Here is an 11,134-nt window from a genome sequence, read left to right as displayed (position 1 = left end):
TTTATTCTTTGATATGAATCGAAGAAGAGAAATTGATCTGATATGTGTATGATTTGTTATAACTAGTTGCCAAAAAGTCATCAAAAACCCACACATATATCCCGATTGTTAAGGTTGGAGATCACTCGTACTGGTAATATGGACAAAAACAAAATATGAGCATAGGATGTATTTTGGACGCGCACAACCCAGATTTCAGAAGATGCCACCCACCATTTAAATTTCAGATTACACAAAACCCACACGCCATTCTTTCAGGTTGGAGACCCATACAGGACGTACACAACCCAGATGAAATTTCTTCATCTTCTATCCAAATACAAAAACTTGTTGTGATTTACTATCACCCTTATTCCTTCTCACAAATTTGAAAAGCTCTTGGATTGAAGACTATTAACCTGCAAATCCCGTAATAAATTGAAGCAAACTTATGGCTGCAAAAATTCTTTTCTATTGATTATGGATGAGATGGATGTTTTTGCAGTTTATGACTGTAACTTAACGGCAAAATCTCAGAAGTTTAATTGATTATACACGTGTAATTAACTGACGTGTTAAAATTTTCACATGTCAGCATCTTATAGGTACAGAGAACCACTGTATAATGCCACGTGCTTCTACGGAACACTGAAAAATTTCTCAACATTCATGGATCAACAAAACTTTTTTTTTTCTGGTCGTTGTGGAGCAACAAAACTTGAAAAATTAAAAAGAAAAACATTTAAAAAAAAAGAAAAAGGGACAGAACGCGGCGGCTTGCAGCTAAGCCAGGTCAGCTAGAGAAGCCACCTGTCTGCATCACCAAGTTGACACCTTCCCATTTACGCTTAAAATACCCTTTTCAATAAAAACCCACCTCAATTCCCCATTTTACCCCTAACATCCTACAAAATCCCTTCCCCATTTAACTACACCCCTCACAACCCAACGTCACAACTCACAACCCCCTTCTTCTTCTTCTTCTTCTTCTTCTTCTTCTTCTCTCTTCCTCTCTCTTCCTCTCTTTCACCAATGGAGAAACCATCATCGGCGGCGGAGCAAGACCCGGAGAGCTCGCAGCATCACCTCACAGTCCCCTCTGGACTGACCCAGTCCGAGTTCGACGACCTCAAGCCCGTCGTGGCCGAGTTCCACACCTACCGTGTGGGCCCTGGCCATTGCTCCTCCCTACTCGCGCAGCGAATCCACGCGCCGCTGGAGACGGTGTGGAAGGTGGTGAGGCGGTTCGATAAGCCGCAGACGTACAAGCACTTCATCCGGAGCTGCACAGTGAAAGAAGGCTTCGTAATGAGCGTGGGATGCACGAGGGACGTGAATGTAATTTCCGGGCTGCCGGCGGCGACGAGCACGGAGAGGCTGGACTTGCTGGACGAGGAGAGGCACGTGACTGGTTTCAGTATTATAGGAGGGGAGCACAGGTTGAGGAATTACCGGTCGGTGACCACCGTGCATGGGTTTGAGCGCGACGGGAGGATCTGGACAGTTGTTCTGGAATCGTACGTGGTGGATGTGCCGGAGGGGAACAGCGAGGAGGACACGCGGCTGTTCGCGGATACGGTGGTGAGGTTGAATCTGCAGAAGCTGGCGTCGGTGACGGAAGCCATGGCCCGTGACGGTGACGCTAACTCCCAGGTCTGAGTTTCTGTGTTAAAACAAAAATGGCAGTTTTATTTTGGCGTTTGTTTCTATTTTGTATCTCCTCCTCTCTCTCTCTCTCTCTCTCTCTCTCTGTGTGGTTATTTTTAGTTGTTTGAATGACGAAAATGTCCTTGGTTTTAATGGATTGACCGGAATGCTGTGGTTTGGGGCATACGGGGATTGTGAGGGGCTGTTCAGTCAATGTGTGTACAGTTGAGGATTTGCATGTGAATATTTTGGGTTCAGCAATTTGGGTAGCAACTCAAGACTCCAAATGTGTCATTGCATTCTTTCTGCCTTGAAATTTTAGTTTTTGCAAAATACATTTGTCTTTTGAATGACCTGATGTGATTAATTGAAATTCAACGACCAATGAGTGTTCTCCAATGTACTAATCGAAGTCTAGCATGTTTTAACTAAACCAATCTCATTCTCTTTGTTTTTCTCATTTTGTTTTTGTCTTTTATCGACAATTGAGAATTTATAACTACAATACTTATATAACTAAATCAAATTATTATATATTACCAAACCAAATGATACCAAGTGATGGATCATACCTACACTTGTCTAATGTTCACTAAAAATTTTCCTAGAGGAGATTGGAATCTATGCTTTTAGCTTTTTGCTAAAAATGGGCTTCTGTCCTACAAGTGCTAATCACATCTTTTCTCACAAAAAGAAAGTGCTGATCAATCACAATGCAGCATCCACTGAATTTGGGTTAAGACATTTAATTTATATATATATATGGTAAAAGAAACAATGTCTCAAGGTTTGGTGTACTGACCGGAAAAGAGAGTATAAGAAGAAGGGTGATGCTGAGCAAGTTTCAATGAAGTGAAGGAACTGACATATTTCACGAGGTTGGCAGTTGATTTTTACTAATAATAGTATCAGAATCTCAGCAGCTTCCACTCCCCCGTCCTTATCACTTGTCTGTCTCTTTGGGACGAAAATCATTTATATGAGAAATTTTATCCACACATTTCTAAATACTTAATACACACCCTAATCTTTCAACATTTAAAATTATATTTTAGGGGTAATCAAAATGACTAAAAAGTCATACATACTGGAATAAGAAATTTAATTAGAAAATTAATTTTGTTATAGATCAAGTTGAAAAACTCTAAGTTAACTACCGAATCGTACATTGAGGTTTCTTATGATTGTTCGTATTCATACTATTCATATGAAAATCATTTTGATATAAACAATAATGGGCATATCCTTCTACAAACAAGAATACCATATATATAACCCCTAGTTGAAATTTCCTTCATATGTTTGTACGTGTTGTTTCATGATATATACATTTTAGAAGAATTGTTTCATGATGATCAATTGAAAGAAGAAAAGATAAAAGAATCATTGTGTTTATCTTGATAAACAAAACATATGCAATATGATTATGATATACAAGCTAGCTAGCTTTCGTGATTGATAAGATAAAAAAAATAAAAATCAAACTCAATAATTTTGATATTTGTTTATATTATGAAGTCTGTGGGTAGAATTGGTAGTTTGGGGTGGTGTATCTAGTAAATTGATTAAACAAGAAATAAGATTAGTGGTCAATTAAGTAAGGTATGTGTATCAAGTATTTAAGGATGTGTGGATAAAATTTCTCTATTTATATTGACGCAAAAAAAAAAGACATTAGTAATAATAAGGTTGTACCAAGTGGGTGTGTTTATATATGTTGGAGTCATTGTGTTAGGCAATCATAATTTGTCCATTTTATTTTTCTTACCGTTTTTTATTTTTTATTTTTTATATTTAAGATTGCGGTATCTTAAAAGCTTATTAAGTCTAATGACTAATCCGTTAGGCAAAACACAACACAATTTTTAAGTGATTAAGTCATGATACATGTGAAATTCGTGAATACGGTGGTGGTAATTGAGAATGAAATGCGTGAATACAACAAAAATTAAGAAAATGACCTGAGCCCTCTCAAGAAAAAAAAAAAAAAAAAAAAAAACATACAACGACCAGAAATGGTCCAGAATTCGTGAAAGCTCTGAGACGGGTAGAAAACGAAGAGGTGCATTTCTCTCTTGGTACGACCTAACTGTTTTAACTGTTTCTCTTTTACTATTTTGGGTTAAGGTTAAGAATTGAAGATGACACTCGAAATTTCCTTATATGGTAATAACCATCTTCTTCGGGCTGTGGAATCTCTAATAATTACATATAATTATGGGGACTGCCGCAAAATTTAATGAGTGGTTGGTTGAGGTGGCGGCGTAGCAGTAGGACTGTGTAGCGGTCCGCATGTGATTGGCGTTAATGTGAGAGGCCAGTTAGTCAACGTGGGCTTTGGAATTGATGTGCATGTTAGGGTATGCGACGTGGCTGAATCCCGTTGGCTATTTTTGTCAACATCTTCTGACATGTTTTTTTTTTTGGGTATACCACATCAACATCTTCTGACTTTGCTCCCTGCGTTTTTGAAATTTTCTTTTTCATTTGAATAATTCAAATTGGATTTGATACAGATTTGTATCATACTCGTATACGGTATATCCACACCCTATAGCACTTTCTGAGCTAATACAGTTGGTACAATCTAATAGAACGTGTACTTTTACAAAAAAAAAAAAATTCTTATAGAACTTGTAGAAAAGTGTTCCAAATATATCTTACGACGTTATTGCAGTAGCTCAAATTATGTTACAGTGATTTGGAAAATGAAGAACCGCTTGATCATTGTCGCTATGCTTAGTATGAATTAGTCAATCCTGGAATTGACGTGTATGTTGCACTGTATGTTGCACTGTATGTTATTCTTTAATTGACGTGATGAGAAAGACACAATTTTACAAGATGAAAATCTTCTTCAGTCTCCTCTTAAGACTCAACACAGGAAGTTAAAAACCACATGGCTTACTTGTGATTGAGCGTCTATATATTGTGTATTTGATTTTTGATTGATCAACTAGTTATAATTGATTCAATATCTGCTGGTGATATTGTATGAGAAAAACGTCTAATATAATATAACGGTCATTTTATACTATCATTCGCGCCCGTTTTGTTTACATGTTTATTGAAGAATTATTTGCCAATAAGGTGTGGTATGCAAACAGTAGCGGTCCCAAACCCCCCCCCCCCCCCAAACAATTGTTTATATCTATCTTCACCGTGTTAAACCGTAAACAAAAATCTCTAACTAAAATTATGAACAAGCATCGGATGATTTTTGTGATTTGATAGTGCTAACTGCTAAGCTTTGGTTATACCACGTGAAGAGCACCAGGAATGAAAGCGACTTGCTTGGCTTTAGTAAGCCGGAAAGATGATATATATGCAACTTGCAACTTGACAATTAAATGAAGTGTTTCTTGTGTATAAATAATGGGGTTGAGATGCTAGAGAAGGTTGGTATATCTATATTTTGTTGACAATGTGCTCCCTATGTTCCCATTTTTATCATGACTAGTAGCATAAAATTCTAAAGCAAATGTGGAATTGGAGTTCATCATTACGTATAATCCATTTACCATTATACACAATCATTATGTTTGAGGGGACATTGGTAGCTAGCATGCTTAAGTAAATGTAAGATAGCTGTGCTAGCTCAATATATGTGTTGAGGATTCATAGAGAAGATAACTCGGAGTCAAGTATTATAAGTTTACGGCTAAGCTCAATTGGTCCGGATGCCTCATTTGCAGTTTAATGCATGCTAATCATAGTCTTTCTTGCTTGCAGAGGAAGAAAATTGCGTTCTTTCACTTCATAATGCAACAAAGTTTGTATTATACAGATCATATGTAGAAGACTGCGAAAGATAAGTGCAACCGAATCAAATCGAACTGAAGCATATAGGATACAAGTTTTAATAGGAATGATATTGGTCTAGAATACTTTGTTGTATTGATCATATCATCGAGTACAACATATATACAGAAAGGGAGGAGGAGTTATCTCCTTGATTCTAGCTATTTTAGCTAATCTATCGACAAGGAATGTGCTGTACAATCAATTACATCAATGTAGATAATGAAAACATTACTAACTGGGATTATATTCCTTAGAAGTCTCAATACTCCCCCTCAAGTTAGAGTGTATATTGATTACACTTAACTTGCTTAACAACTTTATGAATTGTTTAGGATGCAGCGGTTTGGTGAACATATCAGCAGGTTGTTCTGATGTTCGAATATGGGCAGCCTTAACAAGTCCTCTTTGGATCTTTTCACGCACAACATGACAATCAATCTCAATATGTTTTGTGCGTTCATGGAAAACAGGATTGGATGCTATATAGAGGGCAGCTTGATTGTCACAAAATAGTAATGTTTGTTGCATACCTTTGACATTTAAGTCTTTCAAGATGTTTTGCAACCATGTAATCTCACAACAAGTAGAGGCCATAGACCTGTACTCGGCTCCTGCACTGGATCTAGACACCGTAGTTGCTTCTTTGTTTTCCAAGATATAAATGCATCACCAAGAAAAATACAATAGCCAGTGACTGACCTTCTGGTGTCCTTGCATCTAGCCCAATCTGCATCACAATAGGCCCTTAATTGTAGTGTTCCTCTGGATGGTAGAAGTAGACCCTGCCTCGGCGTTTGTTTTAGATACCGAAGCACCTTATGTGCAGCTTCTAAATGTGGTTCTCTTGGCTTGTCCATGAATTGACTGAGAATATGAACCCCATACACAATGTCTGGTCTTGTGATGGTGAGATATATTAGCCTTCCTACCAATCGTCGATATTGTGATGGATCAGACAGTAACTTTCCTTCTCCTCGTGTGAGAGTGCTATTATACTCGATAGGAAAAGTAGTAGGCTTAGCTCCAAGAAAACTTGAATCTTCTAGTATCTCCAATGCATATTTTCGTTGGCTTAGAACAATTCTCTGCTTGGAACGAGCAACTTCTATGCCAAGAAAGTATTTCAATACTCCCATATCTCTCACCTTGAATTTATCAGATAAATAACTTTTCACACTTATTATATCATCAAGATGGCTTCCTGCTAGAATGATATCATCAACATATACCAATAGAACAGTAAAGTGACCTTTATGATTTCTGGTAAATAAAGAATAATCTGACCAAGATTGGTGGAAACCAGCTTCCATGAGAGCATTGGACAATTTGATGAACCATTATCTTGATGCTTGTTTAAGTCCATACAACGACTTGTGTAATTTGCAAACTCGTGTCTCCCCCTTTCCTCCAAAACCAGGAGAAAGTTGCATGTACACATCCTCATATAGATCTCCATGTAAGAAAGCATTGCTGATGTCAAGTTGGTGAAGATGCCAACCTTGGAGTGAGGACAAACTAAGAAGAATTCTGACTGTGGTTAGCTTGGCAACAGGCGCAAAAGTCTCACGGTAATCAATGCTTTCAACCTGACTGTAGCCTTTAGCAACAAGGCGAGCTTTATATCGTTCCACACTACCGTCCGGATTGTATTTGATTTTGAACACCCATTTGCAGCCGATAGGACGTTTATTTGTTGGTGGTGTTACAAGGCTCAAAGTGCAATTAGCTTGCAATGCACGAATTTCATCTTGCATGGCCTGACGCCATTTAGGATCAACAACTTCTTGTGAAAAGGATGTAGGCTCGCGGTGCATAGTTAGTGCAGCAATAAAGGCTTAATGTGTAGGAGATAGTCTATTACAAGACAACACATTTGAGATGGAATGAACCATACTTGAGACCTCGGTCCGTGAAGATGGTGGAACACTACGTGAGGGGAGAGTTGCCTCGATGTGAAAGTCTTGCAATAGGCTGGATGTTCGTGTAGTCCGAGTAGAACGTTGTTGTGGAGGTTGAGATGGAGGAGTAGAAATATCGGACGAGGAAGATGTGTTTTGTGAAGGAAAAGATATGTTTGAAGAGAGAAATGTTTTGATCAGATTGATTGGTAGCGGAAGAGTTGGGATTGACCGAAGAATTTGGATGAATTGAAGATGACAGAAGAATAGGATTGGAAAAATTATCGATGGATGAGGCAGTAATATCAGTGGATATGGTAGTAGGGTTTTCGGGTGAACTCTTAATGAGATGGGGAGAAGAATGTATTTCGGCATAATTGAGATTTTCCTGTGCATGATTTGATTCCCCATAATCAAAGGAACGAAAGAGTGGATCAGTTTGAGAAGAAGAAATAGGAGGATCAGGATTTGATTGTGGAGAGAAAGTAGGAGAATTTGAGATTTGGTTTCAATAGGGAAAATCAGACTAAAAAAAATAACATCACGAGAAAAGAGAATTTTCTTTCCTTTGACATCATAAACTCGATAACCCTTTTTACCATGAGGATAACCTAAGAAAACACATTCAACTGACCTGGGATCGAATTTGCTTGGCTTGGAGGGATGTGTGGAAACAAAACATCGACACCCAAAAACTCTAAGATGATCATATGTCAGTTCTTTTGAGAAAAGGCATTCAAAAGAGGTTTTGCCATTTAAGAGTGGAGTCGATGTTCGATTTATGAGATAACTGGCCGTTAAGATGGCATCACCCCAAAACCTTTTTGGTAAATTGGCTTGAAAAAGAAGAGCACGAGCCACATTTAAGAGGTGACGATGCTTTCTTTCAGCAACCCTATTCTGTTGGGGATTATTGACACATGTGGTTTGATGTTCAATACCCTTTGACCCATAAAATTCATGCATAGAAAACTCGGGACCATTATCACTCCTGATGACTTTGACACGTTTATCAAACTGTGTTTCGACCAAATGAACAAAACTAACAAGAAGTTGACGTGTTTCAGATTTCTGTTTCATGAGAGAGACCCAGGTAGCCCATGAATAATCATCAACAAGGGTCAAGAAATATTGTGCACCAGTGAGTGAAGGAACATGATAACCTCCCCAAATATCAACATGAATCAATTCAAAACAATCTTTACTAGAAGTAGTACTTAAAGAAAATGGTTGTCTAGTTTGTTTGGCCAGAGGACAAATCAAACAATTATTTGGTGCAGAAAAGTTTTTGGAAAAAGAAAATAATGACAACACTCGTTGTGATGGGTGACCCAGCCTTTGGTGCCAAAGATTTTGCATTTGAACTTGAGCCACATTGCACGTTCCTTTCTGGTGATAATCAAGGCAATAGACTCCCTCCTTCTCAGTCCCTGTCCCAATCATCCTCCCCGATCGTAGGTCCTGCACAATACAAATTTGCCTCAGAAAGATGGTTACATATAATGAATCACGAGCCAATTTGCTCACAGATATTAGGTTCAGATAAAAGGAGGCCACGCATAACACTTTCTCATGCTTTAAGTGAGATGAAAATAACACAGTTCCAATGTATGTAACAAGAACAGATGAACCAGATGGGAGTCGCATAGTATAATTCATGACCAATTGTTTTGAAGTAAGAAATTTGTCATCACAGATAATATGATCACTTGCACCACTGTTTAGAAGCCATATTGGTGAATGACAACAAGTATTGGCGAGAGAGGCAGCCTTACCAGTTCCTCATAATTGGCAATGTTACCAGCTTGAGTTGAGGCCTGATTGCTATCCAAAATCTCTCTCAATCGAGCACATTCTTCTTGTGAGAATGGAAAGGAGGCAGACCCTATAGAGGCTGCCAAGATGTGATTAGCACGGCTGCTTCCTTCTCCAGATTGAGGAGCTTCTCTTTTGCGACATTCGTCATAAGTATGTCCTTTGAAATTGCAGTATGAGCAACGTAGGAGCTGTCGGCATGTTTTAGAAGTGTGCCCTTTCCAGTTGCAAATTGTACAACGTAGATGGGCCATTCTCAGTTGAATGATTGGTCCTGTTGCATTTTTCACATCCCTGCTTCCAGTCATAATTGCTTGAAGAACGCGCTGTTTTACGCGCATGACCTGCAAAAGGTTTAACCAGAGGCTCTTGTGCACGCACTGCTAAATCAGATTGGTGTGCTGCATGACGCGATGCAAGGGGCTCGCTCGGGGTCATATTGCCACGCTGCTGCTGCGCGTAGAAAGCAGTGGACTCAGAAGGATGGAGCGCTGCCTTGTTTGCTGAAACAGCAACCTGCTTTTCATGCCTGAGAGCCATAGAATAGGCTTTGTTCAATGAAGGCAGGGGATCCATGCCAATTATGTTGCTTCGGCTTGTGGCAAATTCATCATTCAAACCCATTAAAAACTTCATGATCTTCTGTGTCTCAATATAAGACTTCAACTCATTTCCTGCATCACAAACACAACCAGGAAAATTGCAGAGTGCCTCCTTCTCATCCCAAAGGCTTTTGAGTTGGGTGAAGAAGGATGTAACCGAAGAGGAGCCTTGTACGCAATCATGTATAGCATTCTCAATATGGAAAAGTTGAACGGTATTAGTTTGTCCAAACCTTTCGTACAATTCAAGCCACACGGTCCTTGCGTCCTTGCAATGAGAAAAGCTCTTTGAAATATCCTTTGACATTGATCCAAGCAGCCATGTTTTGACAAGGATGTTGCATCGGTTCCATTGATTTTGCTCATCCGGATTCTTCACGGGTTTGGTTAGAGTTCCATCAACTAACCCTATTTTGTTTTTGATTTGGAGTGCCGCTTTCATGCTATCGATCCAGGCACTGAAATTGTCTTTCTCGAGTGATTGTGGAACAAGAATTGCTCCTGGTTGATCCGAGTGATGGATGTATAGAGGATGATTGATGTTTTCCCATGCCGGAGCCTTCGATGATGAATTTGCATCGGCTTTTCGTTCTTCTCCTGTCATGTTTTCGACAAGGATTTGGATTTAGAGTTTTTGTGTTTGGTGGGGATTTCAAGAGCGCGTTGGCTCTGATACCATAATAAGAATGATATTGGTTTAGAATACTTTGTTGTATTGATCATATCATCGAGTACAACATATATACAGAAAGGGACCGGAGGAGGAGTTATCTCCTTGATTCTAGCTATTCTAGCTAATTTATCGACAAGGAATGTGCTATACAATCAATTACATCAATGTAGATAATGAAAACATGACTAACTGGGATTATATTCCTTAGAAGTCTCAATAAGTTTCATTTATATTCCATGATGCTCAAGTCTCTGATAGTCGATCTTGTGAAGCCATCTCAAACTCTTTCTTACTGGCCTTTTGCACATCTGCTTCAGTCATTCCTCAGAAAACTAATGGCACACGTACTTTTGTTACCTTTAGAACCCCATGAACTTCTTTCTCTTCCAAAACACTTGCCAACTCTATAGTCTATAGACACAATCCCATTTGCATTCAAGCGAGCTTTCAGCTTCCTTCTCAAAAAAGGAAAAAAAAAAAGCGAGCTTTAAACTTCACTTTCACTAGTTCACCTGTGATGTAGACTTCAAAGGGCCAGTCATATACATACTGATCTTTGAAGATACTGCCTGCAGTTCACCAAGATAGTCATCCTGCACATATGCACATCAACTGATCAAGAATGTGTCTATTCTATAATAACTAGCAGCCTTGACACTTGGAATAGGATTTCCCTTTGGGAAAACGAGTTTGGCAATTACCAGCAAAATCTATCC

General features: G+C 38.8%; 1 protein-coding gene across 1 annotated transcript; it reads left to right on the top strand.

Moving 5' to 3' along the window:
* The first annotated feature begins 921 nt into the window (after positions 1-921).
* LOC101308767 (abscisic acid receptor PYR1-like) lies at positions 922-1,730 on the top strand. Its single transcript, XM_004300193.1, has one exon. It carries the CDS (start codon positions 1,012-1,014, stop codon positions 1,636-1,638), a length of 627 nt encoding a protein of 208 aa, XP_004300241.1. The 5' UTR covers positions 922-1,011; the 3' UTR covers positions 1,639-1,730.
* The last annotated feature ends 9,404 nt before the right edge of the window (positions 1,731-11,134 follow it).

Source organism: Fragaria vesca, linkage group LG5, assembly GCF_000184155.1.
Source record: "Fragaria vesca subsp. vesca linkage group LG5, FraVesHawaii_1.0, whole genome shotgun sequence".
In the NCBI taxonomy this organism is placed as follows: domain Eukaryota; kingdom Viridiplantae; phylum Streptophyta; class Magnoliopsida; order Rosales; family Rosaceae; genus Fragaria; species Fragaria vesca.
Note: the sequence above shows the minus strand (reverse complement) of the source record. Positions and strands in the feature narration are given on the sequence as shown.

Bases quoted from the DNA above. Each gene is read 5' to 3' on its own strand.
- LOC101308767 (XM_004300193.1), top strand. From the start codon at position 1,012: ATGGAGAAACCATCATCGGCGGCGGAGCAAGACCCGGAGAGCTCGCAG.